The sequence below is a fragment of the Malurus melanocephalus genome, unplaced genomic scaffold, assembly GCF_030028575.1.
Source record: "Malurus melanocephalus ecotype Western Australia unplaced genomic scaffold, MMel_1.1 scaffold_135, whole genome shotgun sequence".
NCBI classification, from domain to species: domain Eukaryota; kingdom Metazoa; phylum Chordata; class Aves; order Passeriformes; family Maluridae; genus Malurus; species Malurus melanocephalus.
The window spans coordinates 274531-302081 of NW_026623367.1; the positions used below are offsets into that span (position 1 = coordinate 274531).

Genomic DNA, 27551 nt, shown 5'->3' on the forward strand with positions numbered 1-27551 from the left:
TCAGTGCCGTAGCTGGAACTCAAACACAGTTAAATTATTTTCTGTAAAGGCTGTGTGAACCCACATTACCCTTCCAGCTGACCTGTTTTTCCCTGTCCCACCCAACTGCCCTCCCCACCTTTGCCTGTGTGTGTTTCCTTACAGAAAGTCAGTCCAGCTCTGTCAGCCAAGTGCCACCATTGTCGTRTTGTCCAACCCCTTTGCTTCCTGTGCTTTTGCAAAAGTGCCAGATTCTCCTCTCACCTCCAGTGCCTGCACCCAGCTGGGGCCAGGTGGACTCKGTTCTGGCACAAGGCACACTTGGGATGGCTCCAAGGTTGGCTCTGGGTTTTGGGTGTGCTCTCACAGGTGATGTGTCTAACTTGCCCAATTTCTGCTGCCAGCCAAAGCACAAAAGCAGTTTCCAGCTGAAGAGCCAGCRGTGCCAAAGCCCAGCCCTGCTCCTTCCCAGGAACAGGCAGCAGCTGGAGGTGCAAGCACTCAGGAACGCACTGTTCCCATCGACAGGTAAACACCCACCTCCATATCTCCATATAAAACATGTGGATTTCTGAATGTGACAGATTTTTCTACAAGAAAAACAAGTCCCCTGTGGTAGACCTGAACAGATTCTTGWAGGTTTGTTATTATTTTCAGAGTCCTGGTGGCAATGCTTTGTCAAAAAAAGATTGGAGAGAAATTAATCCCCCCCCCCCCCCAAACCAAAATTCTTCTTGTATTAATTATAAGCAAATAACTGCTGATTAGACAGATGAATGGCAAGGTGTAATCCTTGTATGTGACTGTGACACGATCTTTTCTCTTGGGTTTCATGAAAGACCATCACCAGAGGCAGGGGCAGGAGGCTGGTACAGGAGAGAAGGAGATGTGGTTTGGGATGTACGCAGTGAAGTTTATATTGAGACCACGGAAAGAACCCGTGTGTATAAGACTGAGGAGAAGACTCCAACAAGTAAGARTGACCTCTGCTTCCCTCTCCCACATCCTGTGATTGTCATTGTCTTCTCATTTGGGAACAACTCCTGACTGGTTGATTTAAATATTCCAAATTTTTGAGTGGTAACTGTTTATTAAACAAAAAGTAATAAATAAGTGTGAAGATAAGAAGCCTAAAAGTAATGCCAGTATAAAAAAAAAAACCCCAATATATTGCTGTTGTACCTCTTGATTTAACTGTAAACCACTGTTACATCCTGAATGCCCATCCTGTAAATCCCATCTGTGTAACTCCAGCTGTGTCAGTACTCTGGCAATGAAGTWGCAGTGCTGTGCCTGCAGCAAACCCTCGTGTCTCACCAGGTCCTCCCTACATGCAAGTGACAATAGAGGATGTGCAGGTGAACTCTGGGGAATGTGCCAAATTCCAGGCAGTCATCGARGGAACCCCTCAGCCCACAGTTCTGTGGTTTAAGGTAAGCACAGGATTTTCTCTGGCTGAGAGTAAGGATCATGTGGTGCACTATTCCACAGGGAATTCTTTCTGCTCTTTCCTCCCACACCTCTCACACAGACTTTGGATCATATCTGTAGTTTGTTGACCCAGCAGTCCTCACTGAGCCACCATCCATGTATCCCACTCTGTGCTGTCACCATGGATCCTTTTGCAGAGAGGGCAAAAAGGGTGGTTTTAGGCACCAAGAGGAGCAGAAGGGAAASTGTTGCTACCTGAGTGCCACTGAGATGTGTGCAGCAGTTTGGGGGCCAGGCTGGGATTGAGGGGTTCATTCCCATTGTCAGTGTGACTTCAGGCTTTGTATCTTTCCTGCCACTACTTGRTAAAGTCACTGTGATTAAGGACAATGAATATCCCAGAGAAAGGAGAGAAATAATTTATTATTCCTCAGAATATTGCTGTCACATCTTGCTAGAGCCTCCCTTCCAGGCTGAAGAGCCCCAGTCTGCTCTGTCAGTCTTCACCTGGAAGCTCTTAGAGAGGACACTGATGCAACAGTACYACACCATGGGCAAACCAAGGTTTTATCAAATGATGCTTTGCATCTTATCCTTCATTTCTTCCCAAATAATTTCTAATATCTGGCACTTTTTAGCTCCACCAGGCACTGAACTGGTGCTGCTGTGGAGTGATTTATTCCAAAATAAAGTTTTGCTATATTTTAATAAAGAACAGTTCAGAAACAGACTGAATTTGGGAAAGTAGGATTGCATCATTTCAAATCTATGGTTTTATGTACATATATGTCTATATTGTAGTATATATTTTTACCTTGCACTTTACTGTCGAAGGGACCTTTTGCAAATGACAATCTGCTCTGTGGCACAAACACTCCATCCTGTCCCTTTCTTTGTAGCCTTTATGAATATACAGAATCAYAGAATCATTAGGGGTGGAAAACACCTCCAGGATCACSGAGTCCAACCTCTGACAGAACACCACCCTGTCAGCCAGACACACATCCAGTASTTTCTTGAACATTTCCAGGGATGGTGACTCCACCACTTCCCTGGGCAGCATTTTGTCTGTGAGGTTTGCTAACATAAACAGTCTGTGTTGTAGCTCTGTTCCTGTATCTTATTCCTTGAAGAGAGGAAACATCTGTTTCCACATTGGCTTTTCCGGTGCCAAAATCTCATTTCCTTCTCTCAGGGCACCTCACTGCTGACAGACAGCAACAGGATCCATCAGGGGAAGGAAGGAACAACCTATTTCTTAGTCATAGACAACGCTGCCTTGGAAGATGGAGGTGTTTATACCTGCGTTGCCAAAAATGCAGGAGGGGAGGTTCTATGCAAAGCAGAGCTCGTTGTACGTGAAGGTAATGCCATCCTCTCGCTGGGAAGGTAATACCATTCTCTCACTGGGAGGGCAATGCCACCCTCTCAGCTGGGACAGCAATGCCATCCTCTCACTGGGACAGCAGTGCCACCCTCTCAGCTGCAGGAGTTGCTTCCACTGCCATGACAACCTGTAATTTATTGCAGTGGTGTTCTGGTGCCTGTATGGAATCTGTTTTGTGTTCCAGTGTAGTATTTATATGTGGCCAGTATGGCAGGATCCAGGACAAGAGCAAATCACAGGAATCCCACAATGGTTTGGGTTAGAAGAAAYCCCAATGCTCATCTCATTCCACCCTCTGCCATGGGCAGGGACACCTTCCACTGTCCCAGGCTGCTCCAAGCCCTGCCCAGCCTGGCCTTGGACACTCCCAGGGATCCAGGGGCAGCCACAGCTTCTCTGGGAAACCCCAAAGCTCGTATTGACAGGTTCTGTCATCAAATAATCCCACTTAATCTTCTAAAAAGTTTAGAAGATCCCTCTAATTTTTCCTGCCTTAATTGTTCTGTGATAACTTTGGTCTCTATTAGCAGTGTGTTGTTGTCTGAATACTTACCCTGATGTTTTCCTTCATTTCCAAAGCTAAAAAAGACCAAGAAGGAAAGAAAGTGGCCACCAGGAGAAAGCTGCACTCCCATTATGAGGTTAAGCAGGAAATTGGAAGGTAAATGAATTTTCCAACTCTACAGCATCACTGCCAGGGAATATCTAATTGTCTATCTGGGCAGCTGAGGCAGAGGTGGGTCCTGAAAAGCCTGAAAAGGTGGAAGCACAGGCAGAAGTAGGAGGGCAGCCCATTGCAGGTGTGCTGGTAATGGTTTCCTCAGGTTTCTCATAGAGGATGGCACAGTCCAGGCAGCTCCAAACARAAAAAAATACCATCCAGAGGTCACAGGGTTGGTCCTGGGTGTGGTTTCTTGGCAAAGGGAGCATCCCAATGCCATCCCATCGGGTCTGTCCAAGGGATCCAAGAGCATCAGCCCTTGCCAGCACGAGGCTGCATCACCTGCAGCAGCTTCTCCCTCCATGGGAACGCATTGCTTCCCTCTGGAGACAGCCAGGAGAGGGCAACAACACCTCACACACGGGAAAATGAGCTGCTTGTGCTGGAGGAGTGAAGCACTGAGCAGCAGGGAGCTGTTAAAGGCAAAACTGAACAGGGCTTGTCCTTTGATTCCTGCCCAGGGGCTGCTTCAGCTTCGTGAAGCGGGTGGTGCACAAAGGGAACAGGGTGTCCTGTGCTGCCAAATTCATCCCTCTGCGGAGCAAAACCAAGTCTCGAGCTCATCAGGAGAGGGATATCCTTGCCTCTCTGTCCCACGACAGAATTACCAGGCTTCTGGATGAGTTTGAAACACGAAAAACACTGATTTTGATTCTGGAGTTGTATCCTTTTCTGTGCAGTTGTCTGAGGAGGGTGGGAAGTACTGGGTAGAGCTCATTTATTAAATGAGTATGCAATTAACCCTTTTTTTTGTTGGGGTTTTTTTTCTGAGACAAAAAGCTTCTGTACACTGCAGGATAGCACAGCTCTGTGAGAGCTTCACTACAATCCTGGGCTTCTGCTGGGAGAGAAAAAKCATACAAGTGTTAATGGGTTATTAAGCACTAAAATTCTTTTCTGAAACATCTGAAAGCACAAGACTCTGATTCTGTGAGATCCAGTCTGGATGAGCAAGAGGAAATTGCAGAACAAAAAAAAAAAAAAAAAACCAAATTCAACAGGTAGATTTTAGCAGGAGTACTAAAATCTCCACTCTCCTGCTTGTGAGAGCACAGGTTTAGAGCAGCCCAGCTCTGCAGGGAGGACACTGCTGCAGCACAGACTTTCATGACCATAATGCTGGGATCACTTCCTGAATTGTGCTGTTGGCTGGGTGGAGGTGGTTCCACAGTAAAATAAAAACCTTTTCCACATGGTTCTGTTGTCTCTTAATGCCACTGTCAGATGCTCCAATGAAGAGCTCCTGGACCGTTTATTCAAGAAGAGTGTGGTCACTGAAGCTGAGGTAATTTCTGTTTCTTGCTTGAAAGCCCAGAGTTGGTTCCTTCTGCATTTTCAATCCGGAATACAAGAAATGCATTTGAACCAGTGATAAGCTGTCAAAGCAGGATCAGCCTTTAAAATCAACTTCCATCAATAAATTGGGTTTCTTTGGGGAATAACTACAAATATACAGTGTGTTTGACCACCAGCATTGCATTTAGCCTAAAAAAAGAAAAGATTACATGTGCTCTATTATCATAATTTCTTTGCTATCTGCCATCTGGAGCTCCTGTATTTCCACTTACTGAATACTAGTTTATCCCCTTGTAATTGTATTCTATCTACTTCCTTTCTATCTCTAAAATAAAAGCTGAAATTATGCTTTCTAAGGGATTTTTCTTAGATCCTTGGTGCTAAAATTCAAAATGCTTCACATCTCCCATCTAGTACTCCCACCTCATACCCAGGTATGGTCTCATATTTATTGATAACATTAAATAATTATTTTTTTTAATTCTCAGAGGGAAACATCATAGAACCATGGAATGGTTTGGGTTRGGAGTTCAAAATGTGTCACATCTCCCATCTTGTACCCAGGTGTCTCGTATTTATTGGTAACATTGATTTTTTTTTTTTTTAAATTTTCAGAGGAAAACATCATAGAATCATAGAATGGTTTGGGTTGGGAGGTATCTTTAAAGATCAAATCCTGGTGAAATCAGGGACGCTCCTATTTACTCTCACTGTTTAATAGTTGTTTATTTAACAATTGGTTAATAATTGACTCAATTCTTAGGTCAAATTGTATATCAAGCAAATTTTGGAAGGAATCAAATATCTTCATGACAACAACATCCTTCATTTGGACATCAAGGTAACGTGCAGTGACAGCTCTGGCTTTTTCCAGCCTCTTGCTGGCCAGAGAATGGGTGTTCTCTGAGTTACTTTTACAACTGAAAATATCYCCTGATCTCAAAAAAATCCTCTATTTATTTTTTTCATTCATCAGCCGCTGAATATCCTCATGGTTTATCCTGAGAGGGAAGACCTGAAGATCTGTGACTTTGGATTTGCTCAGAAGATCACACCCGTGGAACCTCAGTACAGCAAATACGGCTCTCCTGAGTTTGTTGCCCCAGAAATTGTTTCCCAGTCACCAGTGTCAAAAGCAACTGATATCTGGTAATCTGTCATTTCCCTAAAGAGCTTTTCAGGCCATCAATGGCCTGAATGTCCATTAGCTGTTAATTAGTAAATGGAGCAGTGATAATAACACAAGAAACTGAAAGAGAACGCTGACAAAAAGTGTCCAAAAGCCATCAGGGCTCCTTAAAGCTCCTTCTGTCTAATTTTTTTCCAGCCATAATTGAACTCTGACTGCCAATTAATGCAAARGAGCATCTTAGAGGAGATGATCTCTATTCCAGGCAGCAAGTAGAGAGAATGATCTGAAAGATCATTTCTAGAAAAGGCAAACAAAGTTAAAAAAAGAAGTATTTTGAGTCTTTTCCTCTATCTGTGCTTTAAAAATGGAGGATTGCTTTAAAACAATTCTAAAGAAATATTGAAGGGGAAAAATTAACAGAAAAAAACAATAGCTTTAGGGATTTGTTATCCTTGAAAGATGAGAAGGTGATCTTGCCATTCCAGGGTGTTTAGYGTCAGGAAGAGAGACTTGAGAAGGATGGATAAATAGTGACAAACCTGACAATTGTGTTCCCTCTCTCCTCAGGGCTGTTGGAGTCATCACATATTTAAGGTAAATAAATCTTGGAAACACTCCCTCAATAACCCTTTGTCCATCAGAACCCCCCAGTACTTTCAAGTGAGGGATTTGAGTGGAACAYGCAGTCCTTCCACAATAAGGATAATTTATTTTGTGGCTTACTCCTTTCCCCTCACAAACATTGCAAGTCCCAGGCACCGAGTCCCTCCAGTAAGCTACTTGTTTTTCTGTCATTTGAACAGAAAACACAAGTCTAAAACCTGTCTCCTTTCATTTTATGATGTTCGATAAAAAGCCTTACATGCAAGTCTCCATTTGCTGGGGAGAACGACAGGAAAACCCTCCTAAATATCCAGARTGGGGAAATTTCATGGACCATTCCTGATGTTGTTCACTTGAGTGAAGATGCAAAGGACTTCATGAAAGGGATCCTGCAGCAGAAACCCAAGTGAGTGCCCTCCTGTGCCTTGTTCTGTGCAGAGCTCTTGGTGTCTTAGCCCAGCCCATCATTTGGTTTGAAAAGTAGAAAGCTGAGTGATGAGGTGCATTTTGCCCTAATTCTTCTTCMTTATTCCCCATTACCCAAACCACAACTCAGATATTTGCCAGACTGGTCTCTCTCTTGTGTGCTGATGTCCTTACTCCCTGCCTCCTCCAGGCAGAGGAGTTTCTGGAACACAGACAAGTGGGAAGAGCATGGACTGGTAGGGAGGGAGTATGTGAGAATGAAATACCATTAACCTCATTCATTAGGCAATTTCAAGCACAAAAGCTTGAAGGCATGTTTACAGGCATTTGATTTTAATTTCAGTTCTCCTCTTTCTGCCTGCTGCCAAAGCTGTTTTCACTCTGGCCACCTAAAGAGGCAAAGCCACTCTCAGGGCTGCTCTGAACACCCTTGGACAGGCTCTCTGCAGAGACCCGTGAGCCCTTCCTGAGGATCTGTGGGGAGTGTCAGACTGAAAAAGGAGGATGGCTTCACCTCAGGGGGAGGAAACCTTGGGTTGGAAGTTGCTGTGTCTTGTTGGTTTCTCAGCTCCAAACCAGCAGCCTAAGGACACAGCCCAGAGTGTACATGGGTGCAGCAGCACCTTCAGGAAGATCAGTGGGTGCTGTGCAGGTGATTTCCTACTAAAATGTTGATCTGTTCTCCCACCAGAGCCAGGCCGAGTGCTTTGGACTGTCTTTCCCACAAGTGGTTCATGGTAAGTTTGTCCCTGTCCTTTACCAGTCATTTTCCCCAATATCCAATCTAAACCTCCCTGGTGCAACTTGAGGCCATTTCCTCTTGTTCTGTCATATCACTACAGGAAGTAAACTGGATTTGCAGACCAAAGTTATGGTTTATATTCCAATGCCTTAAATCACTACAGAAAAGAACTAAAAATTAACAACAAAAAAAGGATTTAATGACATGTATTGGACAGGGCTTGCTTTTATCACTGAAAAGGTGATTTTGTCTGCAATTTAACTATGAAAGGATTGTAGCATTTGATTTTCTGTAACTTTCCTAAATGAAACAATTCTCTAAGGAGGGGATCCTAAGAAAAACCACAAAAACTTCTCAGGAAATGAAGTGATTTTTTTTAAACAATGATTTTCCTCCCATTCCACCTGGCAGCACAATGTCCCCCTTGAAGCAGCTCATTTCATTGATACCAAACAGCTCAAATTCATCGTGGCTCGGAGCAAGTGGCAGGTGAGTTGCCCTTAATCTATATTGGTTCTGTTTAGTTGTATCTATTTTTAATGGCACCCGAATATTTGAAAATCTTTTGGGCTAGGACAGAGAGCTCAGCAGAGATCTCAGCATGGCTGTGAGTRGGAAATAAGTCCAGGAGAGAGTTGATGGATGTGTCAGGAATTAATTAATCCAGGCTTTTAATGCCTGGAAATCCTTGCAGGTGCTTGTAAGACTCAAGGTGTGTCTAAGTTAGGTGCCCTCAGCTGCCTTTGCCGTCAGAGCTGAATTACAAACAGGAGCCAGGAAAATGCCTCGTTTCCTGAAGTTCTCTAAAATAATTGGATTGATTGCCTTCTGAACATGCCAGTTTCTCTCTGCTGGCTGGAAGGGGAGGCCCAGCTTAACTGAGATGCCCCATGTGAGAGAATTTAGAGCAGAGGAATCCCACCTCCTACACTGTGGTAGATCTTCTGCTAGCTTAAATCACTGTAGGTTGTATTACAGTCAAAGGATTTCAGACCATTTACTCCAGCGAGTATCTCATTTGATGTTTTCCATCAAAAACTCCTTTCCATCTGCTTTGAGTGGCCACACTAACTTTGGAAAGTGACGCAGGGATCTGCTTCCCCCATTYACAAGAGCAACTGTGTTCCCTAAGGTCAATTTATTTTACAGCTGTGGATGAGGGAAGAGGAAGATGTGGAGAGCAAATAGCCTTGGATTTGTGACTTGTACCAAGGGGTAGCAGCATCTAATTAAACTTGTGGTATTTAGGGGTGCAGGAGTTCAGTTTGGTGTGTTTGCTGTACCATATTCACACCATGTTCCCATCTCCTTGTGCTCTGTCTYATTTTCCTCCTCAGCGCTCCCTGATGTGCTATAAATCCATCCTGGTGATGAGATCTATCCCAGAAATCCTCGAAAGGACTCATGACAACACCTCCCTGGCCATCTCCCGACACCTCATTGAGGAAAGCACTTCATCCAGCACCAGTGGCTCCTCTTCAGACAATGAGAACTCGAATTTCCCCAAGAAGAGGCACTTTGGCTCCACCCCAGAACTGCACATGCCCGTTTTTGATGCCCCGAGCTATCCTGAGCCTCTGAAACGTGCAAGTGTACGGGAGCACTCCAAAACCTCCATCCCCCCAGTAAAGCCCATGAGGAGGAAATACGCTTCTGTGAAAGCTGAGGTGGGGGACAAATCACCCACAGAAAGCAAAGAGCTCATGGCGAGCWTCTTACAGGAGAAAGAGGAGGGGCTCCAGCCCAGCCTTCGAGTGCAGCCATCCCAAATGAGTGCTGCTGCTGAGCCTTCATCCCTGAGGGCTTCCACGRAGAGCATGTCACTTCTGCATCAGAAAGAAAAGCCAGATACATCTTTACCTGATAAGGACAGAGTTGAGGAGGCTGGGGATGGGACAGAAAAGCCATCTGCCTTTGTTCCCAGGCAGAGTGTCATTAAAAGCACCTTCTACAGCCAAGCTACCGAGCTGCCTGCAAGGCCGCCTTCCTCACCAGGCCGGGAGTTCAGGAGGCACCTGGACAGAGCCAGAAGGACTTTCCGGAAAGCTGGATATTCAAAGGTGCCCCTCAGTGGCCTCCGTGAACCCCTCCTTGAGCAGTTTGAACTGGAAGAAGAAGAAGAAGGAGGAGATGATCGCAGGGAAGGTCTGCTGGGATCCCTGACCAAGTCTGCATCATTTGACTCTGCCAGGAAGCCACCACACCCTGCCATTGCTGGTGCCAGCCGCAGCCGTTCCCTGGATGACTACAGGCTGAGAGCCTCCAGGTCATTGAGAGAAGAAGATATTTTGGAGGAGGACTGTGATGTACTGTCCCAGGGAAGCTGTCCTGAAGGCAGTGATCACTGTGACATTTCCACAGGGCCTGCCAAGGGCTGTTCTGTGGATACAACAAAGCCAGRGGGCATTGGGAGAGCCAGCGAGAGTTGCTCAGGAGAGAAGGCCTCTCCCTCCATGCATTGTGAGGGGAATGGGTGCCCAGCTGCTTTTATACAACAGGCAGAGGGACTGCCAGTGTCACCTCACAGGGGTGAGAATAGGAAACGTTTGCTGAAGAAGTCAAAAGCCACCGAGATTGAGGAGGACATTGAGCGTTTGGAAGGCAAAAGCCCCATTCGGACTGCCCAGTGCACAGACGTGACGGCATCATCAGCTCCAGAACATGAGAGCACAGAGGGTAAACCTTCCTCTGGCCATGCCTCTGMCTCTGCTCTTCAGGAGGGCAAAGAGTCCAGTTCAACCCTCACACAGCCAGAGACCACCCCCAAATCATCCCCTCCAAGTAAGGAAGTGTGTCTGCCCCAGGAGTCTGCTCCCACTGACACCCACCCTGATCTAACAGGTGGCAGCTTGCTTATCAAAAGGGCAGCCCCAGCCCCACCGTGGAAAGACAAAAGGCAGAAACATTCAGATGAAAACACTGCTTGTGGCCTTGCTGAATCTGAACTCATGGAGCATGAAAGTTCTGCTGTTCCAACAGAGCAAACAGAAACCGATTCGCTTCCAGTGTGTAAAGACAAAAGKCAGGAAATTCCTGGGAAAAGCATTCCAGCAGCTACAGCCTTGGTGGGCAAACGGCCACATGCCCWTATGGCTGATGAAGGTGCCCCTCAGAAGCTGAAGATCCATAAAGAGGGGCAATCTGCTGTCCTGGAAGATGCAGGAGCAGCTGTTACAGGAATCACTCCACCATCAGCCCACAGGGGTGAAAGCCAAGGGCACAAGAGGGCTCCTGTTCACGGAGACATGACATCAGCCACCCTGAAGGGACAGCAGCTCGCTGTTCCCAAAATCCCACCACCAGGATCAGTGCCAGCTCTGGGCTCCGATGGAGCACAGCAGGATCACAGCAAGGACAGACTTGCTGCTCTGAGGAGTAAAAGCTCAGCTGTCACCRAGGGTGTTTCCAGTTTGGCCCATGAAGGAGCTGAGCCCCAGAAGGTTCCTGCAGGCCATGGCTCAGAGTCTGTTCTGAAGAGCATACACCCAGCCAGAGCTGTGTCCTCCCAAAGCACTGTCCTCCCTCAGGTCTGGGAGAGTGATAAACACCACCCAGAGGTGTCACTTCACAGTGAGATGAGATCTGTTGTGACAGCGAGTGGAAGCCGAGCAGCTGGACAGGCTGTGGCTGCTCCTTTCCCCAAGGCTGGACATGGGATGTCTGAGCAGCACAGGGCTGGGATTTCAGATGGGCTGGAGAGTGGCAGCCCAGGTGCATTAACTGCTTCACAACCAGAAGTTGCTCCAGCTTCAGTCTATGAATTCATTGAATATGAGGAATATCCAGAGGTTTACAGTGAGGGTGGAGGCATTGCCTTAGAAAGTGGAGGATCTGATGATGGAAAAGGTGTCCCTCCATTGCTCYGCAGGGATCATGGCCAGGAACTGTCACATCACAGGTCTTCTTTTTACAGTGACGAGGAGTCTGCTGCAYTGGAGGGCTTAGTGGATGAGATGGTTTCCCTCTCCGAAGAGATGAATGTTTGGGCAGAGTCAGTTTCTGGAGAGAAGGAAAGCAGGAAGCACATTTCTCCTAGCAGAGAGATGTTCTTCAAAGGCAGCCAAGCCCCCATGGACACCTTCCCTTCTGCACAGCAGGGTGGAAGAGAAGTGTCTGAGAAGGACGACTTTGCAGAACCCTACCTTGCTGTGAGCGAGGAGCCAGGAATCCTGGAAGGGCAGGAAGCACAGACAGTTCCTCAAGAGTGTGAGCACCTGGAGGACTTGGCATTTGAGACCCCCCCTTCCAGCCGAGACAGCGTCTCCTCAACAGAGAGCTTGGACACTGCAAAAAGGCCCATCCACGTGCCGGTGATCAAGGACACGGGCAAACACCCAGAAGTTTCTTTGGTGAAAATCAAAGACCTGTCAGATGAAACACCCAGTCTTGGCAGTGGCCCCCAAAAGTTTGACATCTCAGAGGTGGAGCCTGCCTATTTGAATTTCTCGGATTTGTACGACATTGTCTATTTTCCATTTGAATTTCTGAGCTACAAGAAGCCTTCGCCCAAACCAGTTCCTAGACGGTTTATGCTTCTTGGTGAAAGGGCAAGGTCCCCTCCTGCAGGACATCTCCATAAGGATAAAAGACTGTGCATCAGGGAGCAGGAAGACAAGAACAAGAAGAACCGTTTGGAAATATCTGAGGAATCAAAGGCAACAGACTTGGTAGCTATGGGGAAAGGGGCAGAGAGCCATAAAGAAATGTATAGCTCCCAAAAGGACCCCAGTGGGAAGCAGAAAAGCTCCTTCCACACCAAGCCTGGACTCTTTAAGCCATATGCCAGGTCTCATTCGGTGGAGCAGTCGGTGGAGCAGAGTCTGAAGAAGAAAGTAAAAGCTTCTGTTGCCCATATTTCAAGAATCCTGAAAGGAAAGATGTCTCCTGAGCCAGAGGAAGGTAATTATTTCACTCTGTTCCTTCACAGATTTTCTGCTATTACCTGTTTTTCTGCTAAAGCTGCCTTTTTTATTTGTCTCCAGTATATTTGAGGCTGTGATTAGACTGGGATTGCAAATCTGGCCGTAGCAGATTCTGAAATCAGTAGTCTCCAGCTTCACCATCAGCCCTCTATTAGTGGCTGGCTTCAGTGCAGAATCAGCTGGGTCAATCTGCTGATGGAAGGGGCTCACATTCCCAGTCTGAGGTTGCACAGAAGCAGCAAATCAGGGATGGGTGATGCTTTCCTTGCTGCAGTTATCATCTGACCATGGCAAATCTCTAAGGTTAAAGTAATGGGAGAAGCTGAAGTCRCTCTGGCTACTGGACATGGGAATCTGTCTTTTCTTCTCTGCCACCCCTGGATATTCCTTGTTCTTCCAGAACATTTTGCAACAGCTGTCACAGCCTTTCCTGTTAATCAAAGGCTTGTTAATAAGGGAACCTGTGACTGCTGAGCTATGTATGTGTGAGTGGCACAGCTGTCACTGCAAATGGATGCCACGGGGAGAAGGATGGCCTTGAATGACTTCTCATCCTTCCTCACAACAGAGTYTGGTGAGCTGGGAAGTGAGGCAGCAGAAAAGGAGCTGTTACTAGGGGCTGAAGGATCTCTGAAGAGGAAATCAGCACTGCCTTCATTCAAGTTACCAAGCCTCATCCCAAAGGAGAAAGGTATTGCTGTGGCACAAGTCACTGGTTTGTTTTACCCCCAGAGGATGATGCAGCAAAGCTGAACTTGCTTTTTCCCTAGCAAGTTTCCTCTTGACTCAATCAGGAGCATTTTCCACGGTCAGGTTACTGCCCCAGCATTCAGCAGAGCCCAGGCAAAAACTGGGAAGGGCAAGTGTGGGAGGCTCGCAGCCCCAGCCACTGTGGAGGGAAAACCCTGGAGAAACACAGAAGAAAATATGAGCTCTCCCTTTCMCATGGAGATGAGAGCAGATTTGATGCTCTGTGGGGTTTTTCCTTCTTCTATTTCCATCTTTCACGTCTCCTTTTCTTGTGTTGTCTTGATCACAGAATCATTTATGTTGGCAAAGGCCTCTAAGATCATCAAGTGCAACCGTTAACCCGGTACTGCCAAGGCCACCACAAAACCATGYCCCCAAGAGCCACACATCTGTTAAATCCCTCCAGGGATGGTGACATTTCCCTGGGCATCCTCCTCCAACCCTTGACAACACTTTCCATGAAGATATTTTCCCWAATATCCAATCTCAACCTCCCTTGGTGCAACTGGAGGCCATTTYCTCTTGTCCTATTAGATCCTCTCATCCTTGAAATTCCATAATTTAGTTTTGTCTCCACATTTAGGCTTGGTCAGAGGAACACCCTTGCTRTGATGGGGCCTCTGAGCTGTTCTGCTGCCTTAGCTGTACCAGGGCTGGGCAATGCAGATATTCCCCATGGATTTTCTGAGATCCATCTTGATCTGTCACACTGCACCCGTGGGTGAACCTGTGTGCTCTATGCCCAAGGGATTGTCCAAACAGTGGCCAAAGGAATGACAGACCTGGAACCAGAAAAKTTCTTGACCCCATTAAAAATGCTGTCTCATGTCCTGCAGGGATTTATTTTCCACAAAGCTCCCCTGGCTATGCTGAATCACTGCTTTTCCTCCTCTCTGCAGCTCCATCATTTGTTGAGGAGCTCATGGACCAGGCTGCAGCTGCTGGACAGTGCGTGACACTCTCGTGCCGGACAGCAGCACACTCCTCCCTGCACATCAACTGGTTCAGAGGTGACACTGCCATCCCTCCAGAGTGTCCCTGACCACCGGGACAGGGCTGCAGGGACAACTTCAAACACCTTGGTATTGATTTGCAGGGTACTTACCTCTCCCATCTTCTGCTTTCCAGATGGGATACCCRTCCAGAGCAGCAGCCGGATCCTGATCTCATCCACGCTCAAACACTTCCAGCTCCTAACGATTCTCTCTGTTACTGCTGAGGATTTTGGTATTTACACCTGTGTGGCCACAAACTCCCTGGGCTCAGCATCCACCTCGTGTGTCATAAGGAAAGCGGGTAAGAGAAGGAGTAGCTACAGAAATGGGTATTTAAGTACTTCTGCCCCAAAGTGCGACCTGTGAATAGCTTTGAGGTGARATTTCTGCACATGGGTGCAGAGGAAAATCTCCCCCTTGCTGTGGTCTGCAGCCTTGCTGGTGGTAGTGTGGCACATATTGCAGGGTTCATTCCCTCTTCTTCACTCTTTATTTTCTCTCCTGGATGAAAAACCACTCCAAGACAAAATCTTAATACTGAGCTTAAATTAGGGGTGGTTAAATTGCTATTGCATAGGTGTGATATTATATATATATAAAACATATACATGTTTCATTTATATAAATAAATATAAATTTATATTTTAAATTAAATATTTTAAATATAATAATTATATTTAATAGTAGTATCTAATATTTAATAACATTTAGTAAATGTTATTGTATCTGCAACTGAGGTATGCTGGGTGTAGAGTTTTGTATCACAGCAGTGCTGCTCTGGACACTCACGGGGTTTGTGCCTCCTTTCCCCAGAGGTTCCTCCCAGCCCTCCACCCCCTGACATCGTGGAGGTGTACAAGGATGGAGTGCAGCTGGTTTGGAAACCTGTGGAAACCAACACCCCTGTCCATTACACTGTCCAGTGCAAGAGTGAAGGTAAAGTGCTGTGCTTATGCTTTGCAAGGGACATCTCAGTTTGTATGATCTGTTCACCAGCTGGATATTTTATTTTTATTCATAAATAGCCTGATTTAACTCCCTAGTATAGAGTTAGGAATGAAATTCATACAGCCACCATCTGGCCATCTAAAAGTCAGGGGTTGTGCTGGTTAAATCAGCCTGGAATTTGCATCTTCATTCCAAGGCTTTGCTAAAATCTGAATCAAACTAAGCTGTGTGGAAGCTTCAACCAAAAAGTGAGCAGTAAAGGGAGAAAATGCCTGGCTGGTGTCTCATAAACAGCCCTGAATAATCAGACAAAATTAGACCTTAATGAGACAACGTCATCCCAGGCTCAGGCTTTCTGTACAGTCTGTGGAGAAAGATGGTTTGTCAAACAGGCAATTCATCCTCTGCTGAACAGCTGTGCTTTCTTTTCCCATTGATTATGGAGGAAGCTTAGGGCAAACAGCCTGGACAAGATAACCAAAGTTTGGCAAAACTGCATCACCCCTTTGATATTCTCTTTCAACCCTTGGTCCAGAACTTGATGAAAGTCAGTGGATCATCCAATCATGGAATGGAAGGGACCTTAAATCATCTCGTTCTACCCTCTGCCATGGGAGGGACACCTTCCACTATCCCAGGGTGCTCCAAGCCCTGTCCAGCCTGGCCTTGGACACTGCCAGGGATCCAGGGGCAGCCACAGCTGCTCTGGGCACCCTGTGCCAGGGCCTCCCCACCCTCTGAGCAAATAAATTCTTCCTGGCATCTAAATCTCTCCTCTTACAGTTTGAAGCTGTTCCCATTTGTCCTGTCACTGTCTGCCCTTGTCAAAAGTGAATGTTTTCCTGTTAAGTTCCAAAAACTTTGAATCAAATCCCCCGAGGCTGCTCTGTCTCTCGGGACTGCTTTGCTGTTGTTATTATGAATGTGATGTTTGATAGCAATCCCTGCTGCAGTCACACAAACACAGCCCTYTGGATTCAGCTGCTTGCTGTTCCTTCACTTAATTCTCCAAACAAACAAACAAACAAACACTCCTTTCTGGATTAGCATGAGCGTGGGCAGCAGCTTTCTGCCTTTTTCCTCTGGAGCTGGTGGGAGTCACTTTTCCTCCAACACAACCTTCTTTATTGTTACTCATTTTGACACAACTGGAGGAGAGATTCTGGGGAAGATACAAACACAAGTTCTTCCAATTAGGGAAAAAAAAGGAAAACAGCATCTACAGTCTTCTAGGGTATTCTGTGTATTCGGCAGGAACATGGAAAGTCCTGCTCTCCTGAACACAGGAGGATTAAGACAATCAGGAATAAATTCCTTGATTTATCCATTATTTGACAATAGGGTTTTGTATGCTGCTTCTGCAGATCTTTYCCCCTATTTTTAAGATGCATCTCCACCTTTTTACAGAAACACAAACCCCAATTCAACCAGTACCCTGCAAAGTCATTGATACCTTGGGTTTGGGTGGGGAATTGCTGCAATGGTTTCAGGCTGTCTGGCAGAACATATTTGAATGGAAGGATGGTTTTAATCCCAGGCACTTGCAGGGATTTGAGCTCAGCCTTGAGCACAGCAGCAAAATATGGGACACAGCATTGTGTGGAATGAATGGTCATTAAAAATTTGTGGAAGATTTTCTCCTTCCTAACTTAATCCCATGAATAACAAGTCCAGAACATACCTACAATTCCAGTTCCATGAGAAACCATCTGAGTTTCACAAAAGTTGAGTAAAACTGCCCACATTTCAAACACTGGGTTTGCCGGGATGGTGTTAGCAGATGGTTCTGTCCAGGAATCCTGCACCTCATGATCTCAACTGAATTCAAGACAGGGTCAAAAGGAAAAAAAAAAAAAAACCAAAAAAAAGTGATTCGCCTTTTGTTTGGAGTTCTTGATGTATATTTCCAGTAGAGTTTGGTGGTAGGAATTAGATAAAGAGAAAAAAGTTTCACCACTCCTCTGGAACAATACTGGCACAACTTGGAATTAATTGATATAAACCAGCTGATTTTAGAGGAGAATAGCTCAGGTACAGCACAAAAGTTAGCCATGGGAAGTTGATTTCTCCTTATTCCCAGCACAGAAGTAAAACTGGGTGAAAAAAATCCCACAGCAAAACCCCAAACTCAAAAAACCTCCAATGCATTGTAACCACCCTAAATGAGTCCTGATCTCTTTTCTCTCTTCTCTTGGTGAAGATGGGGAGTGGACAACTCTTGCTTCTGACCTCACTGACTGCTGCTACTACGCCAGAAATCTCCCCCAGGGCTTYGTCTACCACTTCAGGACAGCCTGCACCAGCAAGGCAGGGATGGGCCCCTACAGCGACCCCTCTGCCAAAGTGAAAATGACTGGGAAGGATCAGATGGGTAAGATCAAATATCAAGAAAGCTTTGGGGCTTTCTTGCATCAAAACACTGCAAGATCTGGGCCCAGAAGTCAAGAGCAAGTGAGTCAGTTCCACTTAGGAATCGGCTCAGGGCTGTTCAGGGCTTTTGCATCTAAAATTCAATTATTTTCTAATTCTGGACACAGGGAAATAGGTATAAAAATATTAAAACCCCCAATAAAATGGTAACATTTTGTAAATACTAACAATATGTAAACATATATGATAAAATATATATAATAAAACAAAAGTCTGGGGACTGTAGATTATCTATTTAAGACATRGTTTTGATTTGAGATTATGAGGAAATGGGTCTTGTACAATAAATGTGTTATTGTAGGTATTTTTCTATTGATACAAATCTGGCACTGGAGAAAACTCTGAACTTGCTTCTATTATGGATTAATCCTAAATCTGTTTGTTAATTTCTCTATTCTCGTGTTTTCCATTGGGAATTATTGTACATCAATGGTGAATTTTCCAGCTGTATTTTGTCTCTGAAGTAAAGAAAGCTCAATTTACTATTTTTTTCACCTGTTGGACTACTCTGTACGACTCACATGTTTTTAAAATTAAGAGATCCATAACCCCACAGCAAATATAGCCTTGTAGCAAAGGAAGTGTCCTTTCTGTGAAGAAACAGAAGAATGGTCTAGCTGGAATTTCCTCCCAATGGAGAGGATTGCTCTGTAAAAATCAGTTCACAAAGATATTTTTAAGTCACCCCAAGTCCTTTGCTTTCCCTTTTCTCAGGATTTGTTATCATATCTGTTGTCCAGCATTTCCAAACAGATGATTTAAAGGGATGCTTTAGTGTTTCAGGGAGTGCTTGGACACACTCACGCCAGAATCAGAGCAATAAGTTCCAGCTGCTGCCCTGAAATATCCAGCCACAAGATATTTCCAATTTCTCATCAGTTTTTTGCCATGCCCTGAGGAATTGTTCTGTGGGAAGATGAGAAACATCATCTGAGATGTTCGATATCACAGCACACAACATAGAATCCATCTCATTCTGTCAGGAATGGCCAAACCAGGAACTTTCTGGGTGGACAGAGCAGAATCTGTTGCATTACAATAGCACTGGGTGCCACAGCTGAGAGGCAGGCACAAAGAGCACCTGGAGAAAGTCCTGCTGTCACCCTTGTGTTGTTCACAGAGAGCAGGGGATGCAGAGAGGCTCCAGYTCCCACACAGAGCTGTGTTCCCATGTAACCCCTGTCCCTTTTTTTTCCTCCAGAGCTTCGTGCTGCCACGCAGGAGTTCCCATCAGCTGCCTCTGAAGAGGAAAGTGAAATGATCACACCTCCTGAGCCCTTCCCATCCTACCAGACCTACGCCTTCCAAACCGAGATCAAAAGGTAGAGAATCCAACTGAGCTCTCAGTAACCCACAGGGAAATCACACATGTGATGGAGCAGCTCTCCTGTGAGGAAAGGTTGAGAAAATTGGGATTGTTCCGCCTGGAGAAGAGAAGCTTCGGGGGTGACCTTACTGTGACCTTCCAAGAACTGAAAGGAGCCTACAAGAAAAATGGACAGGGACTTTATTTAAGGGGATGTAGTAACAGGACAAGGGGATGGYTTCAAACTGAAAAAGAGTAGGTTTATGTTAGATATTAGGGAAAAATACTTCCCTGTGAGTGTGGTCAGGCCTCGGCACAGATTACCCAGAGAATCTGTGGCTGCCCCTGGAAATGTTCAAGCCTATGTTATTTTACCACCCTTACTGTAAAAAACCTTCTTCCTCATATCTAGTCTAAATCCACCCTCTTTTTGTTTAAAACCAACACCCCTTGTCCTGTCACAACAGATGTGCTGGACAGCAGGGCAGCCACTTGATTTACCATGAAGTGAGCTCAGGGCTAACCAAGCTTCCTGTCCTTGCTGCATCAACCTTTGCAGCCACCGTTTCAGTCAGGGTGTTTGGACTCAACTTTCTCTGCCCAGAAGAGAGACACTGACTTCTGCTGCCAGCAGTAGTTCTCTTGCTCTCTCCTCTCTTTCCAGAGAAGTTAAGCTCTCACTCCTGTAATTTAAAGTACAGTTTAAAGACACAGGAGGATGTGCAAACTGTGACAATAGATGCAATAACTCCCTATCAGGGACAGATGAAAAACACAGCATGGGATCCTGGTGGTTTTAAAGAACAGAAGCTCCTCTGGCTCTTCCAGGAGCAGCAGAGAAGTTTAACGTGCCTTTGTGTCCCTTTGTACCAGGGGCCGATTCAGCATTGTCCGGCAGTGCCGGGAGAAGGTGAGCGGCAAGGCTTTGGCTGCTAAAATCATCCCTTACTGGCAAGAGGACAAGCAGGCTGTGCTCCTGGAGTACCAGGTGCTGAGGAAGCTTCACCACACAAACATAGCCCAGCTGAAGGGAGCCTAYGTCAGCCCCAGGCACTTGGTGCTGATCCAGGAGATGTGTGTGGGGCCAGAGCTGCTCCACTCCTTGGCATTACGGTAAGTACAGGGGGAAGGGTTTTTCAGTCAGGGATAGTGTTGGGAGGAAAACACCTGTTGCTTTCTCCTGACAAACTGGATCATCCCTCTCCATCTGTTCCAGCGTGCTGTCAGTGCACACAGGATTTGTAAAGCGTTTGTTCTGCACCTTCTTGTGAGTTTAAAAAATTACTTGAGTTCCCTACAGGGGGACAATTCAGGGCCACCTGGTTAGGATGTCAAAAGCAGCTCACAGGGGTGGATATGAAACCCCATCTCCCATAACATGGAGGAGGTGACTGTGGGTCAGGAAGATTCATTATTTCTCACAGTGGCAGAAAATGGATCTGCTGAAATCCTGTGGTTAAAAGAGAGGGAATGGTTGGCATCAAATCTGCTTTCTCTATTTCAGCTCTAACTGATGCCTGATGATTTTTGCTTTTCCTTTTTACACTTTTTGTACCCTCTATACGTCCTCCTGTACCCCTTAGGCTGCATACTGGTAATTCCTACAGCCTSATATTCCATCTTAGTGTAGGGGTTCTGCTGGGCAGAGAGACCAAACATCCTGAGGAAGGGGTCAGTGTGCCCTGTGGTATCTTAAACCCAAAGCTCTAGCCTTGAGTGAAGCCTTCTCTCTGGAACATATTGTGTAAACTRTGTTCTGGCCTCATCCGGAGGGTGGGATTCATTAGAATAAGAAGRCATTMCTGCATTTGTGAAGTTTCTTATTGGGGAATCCTAGATAAATATGCTAATTCCTGAAATCTATAAAACTTSTATCTGTGCTATACATGGGTGTGCATTCTGCCATCAAATTGTGACCTAGGATCCCAAATACCAAGGTAAAACCCTTTTATCCCCTTAACCATATCTGTGTCATTATTAAAAACTAGCCATCAAGGCAACACTACAACATCCTGAACTTCTTGCACCTGTAAAATGGACTCACAGAATGGACCARCCTCTCCACACACAGCAGATTTGCTGAAACAGAGTTGTTTCTTCTTGACTCTCATGAGTCTGATGGGATCAGACACACAGGGGAGGGTGACAGTAGGTGTAAAAAGGCATTTTTGGGCATGCAGAGAGGACACCTCTGTTTTCTATCCCCTTTCTCCCACCAGGACATCCTACTCAGAGGTGGAGGTCCGAGACTACCTGTGGCAGATCCTCAGTGCCACCGAATACCTCCATGCACACAACATCCTGCACCTGGATCTCAGGTCTGAGAACATGATCATCACCGAGCCCAACCTGCTGAAACTCCTGGATTTTGGGAATGCACAGTTCTACACACCAGACAAATTTATTACCATGGACAAATGTTCGGACTAYGTCGAAACCATGGGTGAGTAGAGCTCAGTCACAATGAGTTGGGGCTCATCTGCAGTCTGTGATAAACAGAAAGGCACAAACATTGGTCAAGGCAGCAAGAAAAGCCTTCCAGGTGCTGCTCTCCAGTGACAGTATGAGCTTATGGGAGCAGTGAGTGGTGACAGCTGTCCCACTGTGTCCCACTGGGGACCACAGGGGACAGAGCTCACACTACCAGCACTCTGGCAGGCATCYATGTGTCCATTTATCCAGGGATAAAGCACTGCTGCCCATCTGGCCAGAGGTTCTTATGGTTTCACTGCAATCAGCATCCACATGGATGTCCCACCCCAACCAGCTCCCTGTCCCAGGAGCTGCCCCTCTTCACTCTTGGGAAGGCAGCAAAGMATGAAAGAATGCACTGCTTTTGTGCTGCTCTCAGTGTGTTGGAGAGGAGCTTGGCTCACATCAGTTTGCTTTTTCAGCTCCAGAACTGCTGACAGAGCAAGGAGCCCTTCCCCAGACTGATATCTGGTCCGTTGGAATCACAGCCTTCATCATGTGAGTCAGTTGATTGTTCCCTGCCCTATGAGTGGCTTTCAAATCACAATTTCAGAGAGTTAATGTCAGCTGTGCCCCCTCTCCTTGGCAGTGTCATGGGAAGCTGTGAGATGGAGGGGATGGATGGGCAACCTGTGCCAGGGCCTCACTGCCCTCAAAGGGAAGAGTCTCTTCCCAATATCTAATCTACAGCTATCCTCTTTTAATTTAAAACCTTTCACCCTTGACCTGCAACTACAAGCCCTCATCCAAGTCCCTCTCCAGCTCTCTTGGAGCCCCTTTATGTACTGGAATGGACTCTAAGGTCTCCCTGGAGCATTCTCTTCTGCAGGATGAGCAATCCCAACTCTCCCAGCTTTTCCTCACAGCAGAGGTGCTCCATCTCTCTGCTCACCCTGTTGGCCTCCTCTGGACTCGCTCCAACAGCTCCACATCCTACTTGTGCTGGGAGTCCCACAGCTGGAGGCAGGTTCATGTTATCAATTCTCTTCCTCTGGGGCAGGTTGAGTGCCAACTACCCCATCAGCTCCGATGCACCCTGTGAGTTCCTGAGAACAGCCAGGAAGGGGAAACTGAAGCTCACGCGGTGCTACGCGGGTCTCTCCGGGGGAGCCGTGTCCTTCCTGCAGAGCACTCTGTGTGCAAACCCTTGGTAAGATGCTGTGTCCTCCCAGCAGCACAGCTGGAGCAGATCCTGGATTTTGCCCCTTCTCTCCATTTGCAAGGAGCATCCTCACCCAGCACGGACCCCTAACTGACCCCTCACCTTTGTCTGTCCTAGGGGAAGGCCGTCAGCCTCCGAGTGCCTTCAGAGCCCRTGGCTCCAGGAGACAGGTTTGGACAACAGGCAGCAGGCACTGGTCACCTTCCCCACCACCAAACTGAGGAATTTCCTCATGGAACGGGAAAAGAAGAGGGGCCTGCTGTGCTCCAAGTATGGCCTCATGATTGCACAGTGATGTGGATGTGGTGACAGGCGTGAATTGCCTCCCTGTGCCCTTCTACACGGAGTGTTGGGTCCCAAACCCTCCTGCCAAGCTGCTGTGCAGCAGCTGAGCTGGGGGAGCTGCTCTCTGCCCAGCCTCATWGTTTCATCCGTGTGTCCTGCCTACCTGGGGCTGTTTCTGTGTAAGTGTGACTCAGGAGCGACTGGGCCACTGGACACTGAAGGCAGGAACCCCAACAATGACCATATCACATGCAGATGTTGTACCACTGAGAGACTTTCCCACTTTGAAGCTGAGCTGCGCTTCCCTGGGGAGCAGGGACACATCTACCCGAAGATGTGACAGCAGTGTCCCCAGCAAAGGCTGCATGTTTTAATTTTGAAATGTCACGTTCCTCTTTACCTTCAAACCCTGCTTTCCTCTGCAAAGGATGGTGTTGGCTGTGTCATTGCTTTGCACTCATAACCTCAGTGCTCCTTTGAGTTTCTCTGCAGTGATTGATGTATATGTTGGTTCCCTCAGTTTTTGGAGGCTTTCTCAGAGCTGTGCCTGGCTGTGTTTAGAGGAAGGAGAACAGGAAGTCAGTTCAATACTAGAATGCATTACAGTTCAATACTAGAAGTGAAGCTGTTTATCCACGGATGCTCTTTCCCAACAAGTTTTACCCATATTGTTCCAAACCTGAAGGATGGAGCATTGTGACTCCTTCCCTTGCTGGGCATGCAGAGCAGGAATTGTGACTGAGAGCAGAGGAGCTTTCCCTGTGCTCTGGAGAGCAGGCACYGACTCCACAGATTGTAAAACTTGGAATGTTGAAGTGAAATTATCTTCACTGTGTGCCACAGGAGAGAAACCCAAGGGCTTAGGGCCAGACTCCATGCTCAGTTCTCTGGGGTGACAGACACTGCACTGTCCCCCCAGGAAACCTTTCAAGACTCTGGATTCTGTCCAATTTAACTTCTACAAATCCAGTCAGGTTTTTTGTTGGCACAGGCTGGTTCGTTGCTCTTCCTGGTGCTCTTGCTGGAACGGAAAGCTCAGTGCCAGGGAAAAACCCATCTAAACATAACACTTAATTGCAGATTAACTCTTTTGGAGCTCTCATACTCTTCCATATATGACTTTTTTTTGCTTCTCACAATTGCATRCATTTCAGCATGTCTGAGGTCTTTCATAGACTCAATACTGTTTGGTTAAATAAATCATTCTGACAAGCAAGTAAAGCCAGATTTTTCTGCTGAATTATTGTAATTATTTTTAATATATCCCTTCCCCAAACCCATTCGATATTTGAGTAGCACACATCCCTCACTCCCCAACTCTGACCTGGGGTCCTTACAAGTGATAACCAATATATACTGTATATAAGAAGGGAACAACTTCCATGCAAGACATCAACACGGAAAAATCCTTTTCGTAGAGCCTTGGAGTGATGTGAGGATGGCTCTAAGCTGCCCAGCTATCCCAAGGCATTCCTGGGCATGATTTGGAGCTTGCACTGGCCAGAATGTGAGAAGGGCTTTAGAGGAATGAATCCATGGGTGACAAAAAGGTASGTGAGAGCTGTAGATGGAGTGTGGAAGGAGTGAAAAGGTGCTRGAATTGCTAAGGGAAATATTAACTGTCACAGTCACTGACTGTGACTACTTACAGGTAGTTTTTGTTTTCCTTGGTTCTGCCACAACTGCTTGATAGTTTCTGCCTAAATTCCCACCACCACCATGAGGTCAGGACTACCGATTGGTCTGGCAGGATTGGATAGTTTGCCCTCACCATACAGTTGCAGCATCACCCTGCCCTTTGCAAAACAAAGCAGAATCKGGATCTGCTGTTTGGATATATGTGAAAATGTTTGAGTTTCATTCCTCRATCATAAATAATCTCCAAGGTCCAAGGTTAGTGTCAGCATGAAAATGAATCCACTTTTCTCCATGCAGGAAAGGCCAGGAATTAACTTCGGTAAGGAAGTGGGCAGAGCCTAATTATTGAAGGGTAATAAAATAAAGTAGAGCTTGTAGAGCAAAGTTTTACCCTGCTTTGATGCAGCAGATAAAATATATATTTGAGGGCTATAAGGTCACAGGGACTGTAGCCYATAAGGGATTGAGGTTGCTCCCCTTGGGGGCTTCATCAAATACAAGAAGGGGACCATAGGCAAGACAATTTGAAAATCCCAAGGAAATTCTTACATCTCTGGAGAGGCTATTTGCTGCTCTCYGACCTTCCAGGGGTCACCACAAGCTGATGCCATCCTGCTAATGATATTTCATATGGAAAATAAATGATCAGGTGCAGAGTGTGACCAGACACCTATTTGCATCTAACCAGCCTTTTTCATCCCATTACATCTCAATTTTCCTCCCCAAATCACCTAAATCCATCCTTCATCCCCCTTTGGTTCCTCCCCAAAACACCATACTATAAGACCTGAACAATTCTAAAATGCTCTTCCCCTACACACAATAGGATCTCTCCCCTGCCTTGACACAATCCCCCTTATCCCAGGTGGTGATCCAGAGGGCTGTTTCCGATGACACATCTCCATGGGTGTCATGCTGGGATGGTGGGGCTGATGGCTCTGCYGGGACAGCCCTGGGAGGGACCTGGACAAAATACTTACTCCTTGGAAACCCTTAGTTTGGGTTCCCACCTGCCAACATGGCCCTGCGCTCCTCTGGGCTTTCAATAGGTTGATGGCCATGGGGATGGGGCTGGGAGCAGCCTGGCAGGGCACATTCTGTCTCTCTGTGCAGATTAACTTCTATAACAACAACAGAGCAGCAGCACACGTGAAGGAGGTAAAAGCTGAAGCCATGAYAAACATGAAGCAAACAAGATCATATCAGCGTTGGCAGTGCACAGATCTGATAACCACGGGATCAGGCAGTTTGTCCCACAGGTAACACCAAACACCAGCAGGACTCCCCAATTTAAAAGCATGGCCGGTATCTGAAGCGAACGTCACGGACRGGCTGCATCGTCCCGAATCCCCAGCGGCTGATGTCTATGGCTGGGATCTCCTCCTCCTCATTGACCAGCTCCAGGTCATAGTGACTCAGCATCAAGAACACAAACAGTTTCATCTCAGCTGAAGCGAAGAATCGCCCGGGACAGGTGGAAACTCCCGCCCCCCAAGGCATGTTGACAAATTTCACCTTCTTTCCATTTCTGTAGAAATCTTTCTTGGTGCCGTCTGGGTTTACGAAACGGTCGTACTTAAATTTGTGAGGYTCCTCGTGGATTTCTGGATTCATGTGCACGGAGATGTGGGGGAACAGAGCCAACCTGTCCCCCTTGCGAAGCRTGAACTCTGTCCCACTGCTTGTCCTCAGGCTGGTGTCTTCGAGGACAGCTCTGGTCAGCATTGGCGCTGCCACCAACCTCAGGGTCTCCTCCAGAGCACCATCCAGCAGAGGAGTCCGGCTCAGCATGTCCCTAGTGATGGTAATTGGGGGGCTCCCTGCCTTCACTTCCTGCCCACTCTCCCTCAAGACTTTATCCACCTCATCTCTCACAGCCTTMAGAGCCTCTGGATGCTTCAGCAGATACAAGAGGAGCCAGAAGGCAGTTGGGCCCGTGTTTCCTTGGGCTGCCCAGAGGAGCATGAACATGAAACGATCCCGCATGTACTCGGGGACACCATTYTCTGCCAGAAGTTGGTCTTGATCACTTATCCAGTCACTGATGTTGTCCTTCTGCCAGACTTTCTTCACAGACAGCACGTTCCAGAAGTGCCTCTTCAGCCTCTCAGCTTCTCTTTTGTCCTTGGGAGGCAACATAGCAAAGGCCAGACGAGGGAAGAGGCGGTCRTACTTCCGAAACTCATGGAAGATCTGGTTGGAGTGGAGGCAATCCTGCTCTTCAGCTTTCTCCTCGCTCCCTGCCCCTCGGGCTGGCTCAGTGCCATACAGAGCCAGGTACCCTGCTCTGAAAATGATGTTGTAGCAGTAGTGGAAGAGGTTTTCCTCCTTCCACACTCGCTTGTCTCCCGAGCTCAGGCTGAAAAGCATCAGTTTCCGAAAGCTCTCCATGGTGGCTTGTGTGAGAGCAGTGAGTCCATCTCCCATCAGGTGCTTCGTGCTTGATGCATGAACTATGCTATGAGTGGCTTTGATGGGCTTGTAGCCAAAAACCTGCACRACCAGCTGAGTTGCAGAAGTAGTAAAGTCCAGTTTAGATCGCGATTCCTTCACGATGGCACCAAAGCAGAAAGGATCCATCACAAAGGTGAAATAATAGCCACCRATCAGCACTGTGAAAACATCCCCATGTTTCCTCTGCATCCTTTTGAGAAACTCAGAGCTGTCCTTCCTGAATTCCAGCAAGTGGCCCAGCCAGGGAATGGTACCTTTGTCCAGGGGCGGCTCATTGGGTCTCCGTCTCCGAAACACCCCCAGGACATAGAGCCCACCGAGCAGCGATGACACCAAGGTACAGAGGAGAATCACCCAGAGCTCCATGAGAGTTCTGTGCCCGTCCGGGAGCTGGGACTAGAGACAGGTTGGGGCGGGAATGTGCATTTCATTCCCACCCAGCAGCTGATAGGCAGATGCAGAGCTCACAACC

At 46.7% G+C, this 27551-nt stretch overlaps 2 protein-coding genes across 2 annotated transcripts in view; one reads left to right on the forward strand and one right to left on the reverse strand.

The window, feature by feature from the left end:
- OBSCN (obscurin, cytoskeletal calmodulin and titin-interacting RhoGEF) overlaps positions 1-23191 on the forward strand; it is a 159905-nt gene extending 136714 nt beyond the window's left edge. The window contains exons 88-112 of the mRNA XM_057370883.1: positions 384-507; positions 819-952; positions 1300-1412; positions 2606-2774; positions 3377-3458; positions 3980-4180; positions 4743-4803; positions 5578-5655; positions 5791-5963; positions 6514-6540; positions 6803-6955; positions 7667-7712; positions 8129-8206; positions 9055-12616; positions 13208-13330; positions 14289-14399; positions 14518-14685; positions 15198-15320; positions 17533-17703; positions 18964-19084; positions 19942-20181; positions 21288-21511; positions 21963-22038; positions 22541-22690; positions 22820-23191. Coding sequence (XP_057226866.1) covers positions 384-507; positions 819-952; positions 1300-1412; positions 2606-2774; positions 3377-3458; positions 3980-4180; positions 4743-4803; positions 5578-5655; positions 5791-5963; positions 6514-6540; positions 6803-6955; positions 7667-7712; positions 8129-8206; positions 9055-12616; positions 13208-13330; positions 14289-14399; positions 14518-14685; positions 15198-15320; positions 17533-17703; positions 18964-19084; positions 19942-20181; positions 21288-21511; positions 21963-22038; positions 22541-22690; positions 22820-22997 — 6686 coding nt within the window. The 3' untranslated portion in view covers positions 22998-23191. The remainder of the gene's footprint in view (positions 1-383; positions 508-818; positions 953-1299; positions 1413-2605; positions 2775-3376; positions 3459-3979; positions 4181-4742; positions 4804-5577; positions 5656-5790; positions 5964-6513; positions 6541-6802; positions 6956-7666; positions 7713-8128; positions 8207-9054; positions 12617-13207; positions 13331-14288; positions 14400-14517; positions 14686-15197; positions 15321-17532; positions 17704-18963; positions 19085-19941; positions 20182-21287; positions 21512-21962; positions 22039-22540; positions 22691-22819) is intronic.
- A 1049-nt stretch (positions 23192-24240) lies between these two features.
- On the reverse strand, positions 24241-27504 carry LOC130576304 (7-alpha-hydroxycholest-4-en-3-one 12-alpha-hydroxylase). The gene has a single exon (XM_057370853.1). It carries the CDS (start codon positions 27443-27445, stop codon positions 25916-25918), a length of 1530 nt encoding a protein of 509 aa, XP_057226836.1. The 5' UTR covers positions 27446-27504; the 3' UTR covers positions 24241-25915.
- Positions 27505-27551: the final 47 nt, after the last annotated feature.